The sequence below is a fragment of the Suricata suricatta genome, chromosome 8 (assembly GCF_006229205.1).
Source record: "Suricata suricatta isolate VVHF042 chromosome 8, meerkat_22Aug2017_6uvM2_HiC, whole genome shotgun sequence".
Classification (NCBI taxonomy): domain Eukaryota; kingdom Metazoa; phylum Chordata; class Mammalia; order Carnivora; family Herpestidae; genus Suricata; species Suricata suricatta.
Genome location: NC_043707.1, coordinates 71,280,430 through 71,289,143, shown reverse-complemented (window position 1 = coordinate 71,289,143; position 8,714 = coordinate 71,280,430). Strand labels below are relative to the sequence as shown.

Here is an 8,714-nt window from a genome sequence, read left to right as displayed (position 1 = left end):
TACAATAACATGCAATAAAATGATTATATAAACTGAAGTCAAATATTTTGCTACCTATAGAATATTGACCTTTATACAAGCCATGTCCCATTATCAGCCGACATTGATAAGGTTCAGGGCTATATATATGGAGAGACAAAGTGAAAGAAAAACCTTTTGAACCAACCAACTTTGGGGCCAGGAATGCTTTGACAAGAACAATGGGGTTATCAGATTTTGTCTTCCTCTTAGTCCTATCCCTGCTGCAGGGGTCCAATACTTCCCTCGTTCAGCTGAATAACAATGGCTATGAAGGCATCATCATTGCTATCGACCCTCGTGTGCCAGAAGATGGAAATATAATTGAAGAGATAAAGGTAAGAAAAAAATGGGATTTCTTCTGTTTGAACTGTGGAGAATAAAAAAGTAGGTAGGTATTTACTATGGAAACTTCTGAATGCAGCAAGAAGCTTAAAGGCAGCATGGTGCAGTGAAGACAAGGCCAGAGTGGCGGAGGGAATGGAAAGTTTTAGACAGGGCTCGACCCCATCTCACATATGACCAGGACAAGACACAGGGCCTCCCTGATCCTCAGTTTCTTCATCTGTAAATGAGCAGCTGGACTCATCTGTTCTTTAAACAATGATTTGATGAATACTTGTGGCATGTCAGGGAGCGACAACAGTGAGTTAAACAATTCCTTACCCTCATGCAGTACACATTCTTTTTTAGGTGATATAGATAATAAAAAAAACATGTACAAATATAGCAGGTCAGATGGTAGTAGGTTGCCACGAAGTAAAATAAATCAGCATATTGGGATAGGCAGTCTTGGAGCTTGGTGGGAGGAGAATGTCCATTACTATTTCACATAGGACAGTCCTGAAAGGCCTCACTGTTGATGAAGACATCTGAGCAGGCACCTGAGATGAGTGAAGGAAGAACCCATTGAAAACTGGGGGAGGGAACAAGCAAACATGCTTGATGTGTCCAGCAGGAGGTGATGAGCAGGAAGAAAGGTGGGAAGAGCCCAACATGGGGACACAGAGGGCCCAGGCCACTGGAGAGATTTGGGCTTTAACTTCTGCGTGCCATGGGAATCTACAGAAAGATTCTGAGCAGAGGAGGGGTGTGGTCTCTCATGCACGTTCTGGGATCACTCTGACTGTAGTATTGAAGAGATTCTGTTAAGGGTTTCTACTTGTCACTCATCCTATATAAGCTCCGTTGCAGCACAGAGGTGTAAAGAGACACCAGGTAGGAAGCTGTTGCAGGTGAGAAGTAATGATGACCAGGAACAAGGATATTGTGGTGGAGATCATTAAAGTGGTATATTCTGAACATATTCTGAGTGTATTATAGACAAATTTGCTGATGGTTGAGCTGGAGTATGAAGGAGGGAAAATAAAAGTCAAACAGAACTTCAAGGTTTTTGGCCTGAACACTTGGAAGGATGGAATCATCATCAGTTGAGATGGGAGACTATAAAGTGAAAATAATGTGGCAGATGGGAGATCAGGAGTTAGTTTGAGGCTTTTTGAATTTGAGATGCTTATTAGATATACACATAGATGTAGATAAGAATCTGAATTAAAGGGGGAAATTTGGGTGAAGATAAAAATTAGGGACTCACCAGTATGTTGATAAGATTTAAAGCCATGGTAATAAATGAGTTCACTATAAAGTGCACATGAAGAGAAAGGCTCCAAGCCTAAAAGGAGGAACTTCATTTCTAAAGTTTCTACCAACTGTAACATTTCATGCAATAGAGATTGGTATTACAGCCATCCAAAGCAGCTCTCCCAGTCTCTCACATCAACATTTACTAATTCCTTACATTCAGTTCCTCCACTACTATGTCCTTATGCTCAGTGATTTAGCCTTTTGCATGTGTTGCCATCCATTAGAGACTGATGGGATTGACGTGGGTAGGGAGCAGGTGATTCTGTGGCTGCCATGTATCACTCTGAATAAACTCTTCATTTGTTGATACCATTTGAATTCCAGGGGAATATAAAATTTCTTTACTGACTGAAGAGCACAGGCATGAATAGCAGTTAATTCTAGATAGGGTTCTACCATGTCTCAGCCAATTCTGCATGATGCCTTCTTAGTGTTCAGGAACAGTTTCAAACTTTTCTGAACATCAGAAAACAATATTTGGAAAAATTACTTGCAGTGGCAAAAAAATATTAAAATGTTCTCTATCAAACACCACAAGTAAAAGTTCAATTATTAGTAGACATGCCTAAATTACACAATGTTCCTAGACATTCTCCCAGCCTCTGCAAAGTCCTTGCATTTAGATTACCACATTGTAAAATTCTCTCATCCACATTACATAGAAGAGAAAACTGGTATTTGAAAAGTAAATATTTTTTTTTGAGGTCACATTAAATAGCACGATTGGAGCTGAGATCCAACACATGGTTTTTTTTTTTTAACTTTTTTAATGCTTTTTATTTATTTTTGAGAAACAGAAAGAGAGACAGTGTGAGCAGGGGAGGGTCAGAGAGAAAAGGAGATACAGAATCTGAAGCAGGCTCCAGGCTCTGAGCTAGCTGTCAGCACAGAGCCCAACACAGGGCTCGAACCCACCAACTGTGAGATCATGACCTGAGCCAAAGCCAGATGCTTAACCAACTGAGCCACCCAGGTGCTCCCCAACCCATGGGTTTTGAAGGCTGACAGATCTAGGTTTGAGTTCTGGCTTGTACAAGGTGACAAAAATTACTTTTTTTGTAACTGGTGAATCAACTTGTAGATAAAACCTTACTTTGGGGACACCATCTGACCATAATAAGATTCATGCTCAATTAACTCATAATTCATGACCTGAGTTGTCAACTGTCAACATTCCTTATTCCTTTTATTCATGTATCTTTTTGGTTTGAAAATGCTTTTTTGAAACATTGATGATACTAATCATCTTTGATCCAACTAGGAAATTATAGGAATTCTGAGATAAAACTTAGAAGAAATATTATAAAAATTTTCCTTAGAAAGCTGTGAGAACCATTATTAGTTCCCCTAGTATGCTTAGGGGATCATAATCATCTGACATAGGATCTGTAAAATCCCTCAACAACTTCAGAACATACCACCACCCAAGGCAGTTTGCATAGAGCTATGGAAACTACAAAGTAAATGGAATCCCTTGGAGTTGTAGAATGCACAACCTATACAACTGTATGTAACAACACTACTTTTATGATATGTACCACAATTCAAATAACCATATATATTTTTATCTCATAGAAACATAGATAGTCACCACTTCAATCAAAATGTGACAACTGGTGAGATCTAAATATTTTTTTTAAAAAGAGGAAAGGCATCCTTAAGGAGTCGGAAGAAAATTCTTTCATCTGCTTTAGGCCAGTAATGAAGTAATTTCCAATCTACTTTAAGAGGTCTCTGAAGCCCCTTTCCTAACTCCTAGTCAGTTCTTTAGGCCTTCAGTTCTCTGTACTCTGGCTTCTGACTGACCCCATGGCTCTGAACCAGTCAGTTTGCTGATCTCTTTAATGTATTTGAGAAGGCGCGCTGGACTCTCCACAAGAGAACAAGATAGAGAGAGAGTCCTGCGATTCCTGAGGAAGATTAATTCTATTGTGGGCTTATGCCAGGTCAGGAAGCATCAAGGAGAAGAGCTCACCATGAAGGAAACAACTGTAGACTGGAATGTTGCCAGAAAGATGACAAGTGTGACATTTTCGTCTAGCACCCTATGTCCCTCAATTATTCAGTGGTTTTCATCATAGGTCTTAATGGTGATTAAGAAACATTTATCCATCTATTTCCCCCACTAGGCAGTAAGTTCTAGAAAGGGACTATCTCCCTTATTAATCATTACACCTTTGGGTTCAGGATATTGAACAGTATAAAGTGATATTATTTTCAGCTTGTTGGCAGAGCATCAAGCTCTGTCTATGATTTAAAAAGCTCTGCATCTCCTTTGAATTTTTCTATCCTTCCACCCCCAGCCCCCAGTCCAAGTACCTCTCCTGGGGGGTGGGGGTATGATGAAAAACCTCTCCCTATTATCCATCACTAGAGACTGTTCTCAGCTTGCATCAGCTAAGGCTGGTCTCTACTGAGACGTATTAACAGTGATGATAGCCAGTTTTATGACCATCTATATGTACAGCACTTATAACTCATTTCATGTTTATGTTAACCCTAAAGAAAGGCTGTAATAGTCCACTTGAGAGATGAAGAAACTGAGCTTCAGAGTGTTAAACTGACAACCTCTATCACCCAGAAAGTGCTAATGTCAATATTGAAACCAAGTAGATGACTCTAAAGTCTGTGTCTCTGTCATTTTATACAATTTCTTTTAATACTAAAGAGAAGCATTGGCCTCTGATGAAGGGTTATGGAAGACTCAAAGCCTGTGATATGTAAGATTAAGATACAATGTTGGACTGAAAGGTGGCAGAGCTGGAACCGTGAGGCAGAGACCTGCTCCCTAGTTGGTTGCTTTATCTACTCTTAAACTGGGAAACGCCTGTGTTGAAGCCCTGCTCATTTAGTCCTCTGTTAGTTGGCCATCCTCACATATTTTTTTCCTTTAACAATAGGGTATGGTGATCACAGCTTCTACTTACCTGTTTGAAGCTACAGAAAAAAGATTTTTTTTCAAAAATGTATCAATACTAATTCCTAACAGCTGGAAGGAAAACTCACAATACAAGAGGCCAAAACATGAAAGCTACAAACACGTAAGTCAAAAAGCTTCTCTTAAAAACTTATATTTTCTAGTGATCCCCAATTTTGTAGCCCATTGGTTGTTTTAGTGTGTTTCAAACTGTTATCATTTCTATTTCTGGTGTTTTAAAAATGTTTTTAAACATTCTCAGGCTGATGTCTTGGTTGCACCACCTACTATCCCAGGTAGAGATGAACCATATACCAGGCAGTTCAGAGACTGTGAAGAAAGAGGAGAATACATTCATTTCACACCTGACTTTGTACTTGGAAAAAAACAAAGTGAATATGGACCATCAGGTAAGAGTTTTTGTTAAAACACATGTGTTGCAAATGATTCTAACAAGCATTTCTGTATCCAGATTAAGTGTCCAAGCCAGAGTCTCTAGGTTCAAATCCTGACTTACGAATTGTGTGTGACCTTGGAAAAATTACCTAGTTTCTTATTTCCTATAATATGGTAAATGGAAGACTTCCTATCTTGGAGCGTCTGGGTGGCTCAGTCATTTAAGCATTGACTTTGGCTCAGGTCTGTGGGTTCGAGCCCTGCATCAGGCTGTGAGCTGAAGCCTGCTTCAGATTCCGTGTCTCCCTTTCTCTCTACCCCTTCCCAGCTCACTCTGTCTCTCTCTCTCTCTCTCAAAAATAAAATAAAGACATAAAAAAAGATAGGTTTCCTATCTTGTAGAATTGTTGAGAACAGTTAGATAATCCATGTAACTGTAGTCACTACATCAACAGAAATTTGAAAACAGGACAATAATTAAATTTTTAAGGTGTACTTTTTAGATTTAATTTTTTTTCAGTTCTCCACAGCTGGATATTAATCAATCACAAGCTTCCTCCATGGAAGACAGATATACGGCCAGCTGAAAAGAGCTAGGATGTCAGTTTCTGGCCAAGAAAAAACAGTCATAGGCTATTAGTTGCTGATATTATTATTTAACCTATTTGGCTGAACCAGATGAGCCTGTACCTAAATGATCATTTTAACCTAGAAAAATGACAATTTCATCTAATCCAATCTAAAAGTTAAAAATCATTGTTTCAAGTTAACTAAAGTATATTATTTTGCAATAAAAATGCAAATCATTGTTAAAGGAAGGTCCAACTCACATACCATACTCAGTGAAAACCTTCCAAAATCCACATACCCCCACAATCTCTCTCACTGCCCTTCCAATGAGCACACATAAAGTCTCTTGTCTCTGTCAAACATTCAGCTAGCCCTGGTCCTGTCATCCAGACCCAACTTGAAAGCTCCATCATCCCATCCCATCCCAATGCAATCTTACCTCTCCCTCAAACTTTAGTCTGACCATGACTGTTCTCCTTGGCACCTCTAATCCTTTGCACCTTTCTAAAGCTATATGCTCTTTCCTAGCTGGCATATCCAGCAAGACTAGTTATTTCAACTATAAGTATAAACACCTCAAATCCCTCACCATTCATATACGATGTTTCATTCAACTTGCCAAATCCTCTGTACTGAGTTTCCAGCCAGTTTCCTTTGGCTCCTGTTAATGTACTTCGAAGACTATGAAAGAAAGTTCAAAAACTAATGGTATTATATAAGCAGGTTTCCCAAGATCAGGGAAGCCCTCAAAGCTACTCAACAATATTTGTACTGTCTCTTCTTGGCTTCCTTTCTCATTCCCCATAGCAGCTGTTCTAAAATTTCTACCACTTTTTCTCAAGATCTCGAACTACTCTTTTCAATCCCATCAACAGATGCCTTGATTGAGAAAACAGACCCCTATAGTCATGCTAATTAACATATCATCTCCTCACATAGTTCCCTTCCTCTCCCCTTTATTTTATATTTGTGGTGATAGTGCCTGAAATCTACTCTCTTAGCAAATTATAGTGGGCCTTAGAAGAAGGGCAACCTGCCATGCACCAAATCCCTATTGCCATAGCTGATAATAAGAGGTTTTCCTCCTGCTCTGTTTCCATTTGCCTAGAAAACCTTAAGCCAGTGTTTTTAAAGTTGAGTGCATAGAGGAGTAACTTGAGGATCTTGTTAATATGCAGATTCTGATTCAGTCGGTCTAAAGTTGGTCTAAAACTCTGCACTTCTTGTTAGCTGCCAGGTGATGCTGATGCTTCTGGTCCAATGAACATATTTTGAGTTAAAGATTTAAAGAAGAAATGTGACTTTTGCATAATTCTGACATTTCCCCTCTATTTTTAGATTTCCTGAACTAAGGTGAGTTAGAGAAATACACATTGTAGCAGAACAAACATATTTCTAACTTCCTCTTCTCCATCACTATTTCCTCTGAAATTTTTCCTAATATTGCTGAAACAGAATTCTACTTGTTTCTTCTTCCTGCATTTCAACTGTGGATTTACTTTTATTCTTCCATTTACCCTAAAATCCTTAGCAGAAAAAAAATTTTCTTTTAATTCCAACTCCCTCTCTTTGAGCTTTTCCTAGTCAAGGATTACATCTTCTTAATCTTTGTATTTCCTAGTACCTAGGACTTTATATATCTAGTAACTAGTACTTTGTATTTCCTAGTAATAATATATGCTAAATATCTATAAATAATAATAATTACTTTCACATAATCAATGCTTATATGTGTTAAGTACTCTAATCACCTTATTTGGACATTTTCCCCAAATTATCTATGGTCTATAGCAGTGCTTTTCAATGTTTTTTTCATCATCCACTTCCTTGGGAGCATTTATAAACTTCTTATAAAGTCTATATTTTTATTTGGAGAGGGAGGGAGGGAGGGGCACAGAGAAAAGGAGAAAGAGAATTCCAAGCAAGCTCCATGTAGTTAGTGCAGAGCCGGACCTAGAGCTCGAACTCATGAACTGTGAAATTATGACCTGAACTGAAATCAAAAGTTGGACACTCAACTGACTGAGCCACCCAAGTGCCCCTATCAACATCTTTTAACTAATCACATTCTAATGAAATCTTAATACCAAAAATATGTTATCTATCTATGTTGTTGGTAGAAGTAAGCTTTGTAGAGCTAAAAACCATTGTAACATTGAAGACTTTTTGCCCCCCAAGGGCCAAAGCTCAGTCTATTCTGCCCATAGCATACATGTCATAATGTTTTCTTGATGTAACATGTTTTGTCATAAAAACATAAATGTTAGCAGTTATTTAAAACCTAAATACAATGTTTTTGACTGAAATAGTTTGTTAAAATATTTGAGGGACAAATTTTGTCACCTGAATTATGATCATATATTTGAAATGTTTTCCTACAGACAGACTGCTTGTCCACGAGTGGGCCCATCTCCGCTGGGGAGTGTTTGATGAGTACAATGAAAATGAGCCTTTCTACAGTGCTACGTCAAAGAAAATTGAAGCAACAAGGCATGAACATTTAAATGTCCTTAATTACCTCAGGCTATACCTCCTTATTCTCAGTTTTATTTATTTTAAATTCTAATAATTTTTTTATAAAAATGCAGATAACAGATGCTATATCACAAAAGAGTACATCTGGTTTTTTTTCTCTTAGAAAATGTACCTTAAAGTAGCTGATTTTCCATTTAAAATACATATAACTCCAAGAGCATTTGGTAGCAAATTGGCATATTTTTATACCTCTCTCACATAGCTGCTGAACTCATTTGTGCTGAAGTTGTACTCTATGTAAAGGGTTATATAATATATGGCAAATCAAAATAATTTACACTACATGAGAATGAAAAAAAGTGATTAAAAAATAGTGGTAAATGCAAGCTCAATAAGAAATCTTTCAAAGGGCCAATCAAAAATTTCTTGGGTTTTGTAAAATTCATTTAAAAATATCAATCTACCATCACAGTTAATAATAGACAATCCTCTAAGTTCCAAGATCAATAGAGTAAAATGTTTGTCAGTAATTGGTTTAAAATTAGATGCCATCAGCTTAATCAATCTTAGATGCCCTGCTATGTCTCTGGACTTATCAGAGGTCCAGGGTTCCCCTTCAACCCTCGGTTCGTTTTCAGTATTCAATAGTCTCTCAAGTTTTGCGTCCCTCTCTCTCCCCAACTCTCTATCCCTC

At 37.9% G+C, this 8,714-nt stretch overlaps 1 protein-coding gene across 1 annotated transcript in view; it reads left to right on the top strand.

Moving 5' to 3' along the window:
- Positions 1-200: 200 nt before the first annotated feature.
- Positions 201-8,714, top strand: part of CLCA4 (chloride channel accessory 4) — a 24,944-nt gene continuing 16,430 nt past the window's right edge. Inside the window, exons 1-4 of the mRNA XM_029946839.1 lie at positions 201-356; positions 4,563-4,703; positions 4,842-4,989; positions 7,927-8,035. Of these exons, the coding sequence (XP_029802699.1) occupies positions 201-356; positions 4,563-4,703; positions 4,842-4,989; positions 7,927-8,035 (554 nt within the window). The remainder of the gene's footprint in view (positions 357-4,562; positions 4,704-4,841; positions 4,990-7,926; positions 8,036-8,714) is intronic.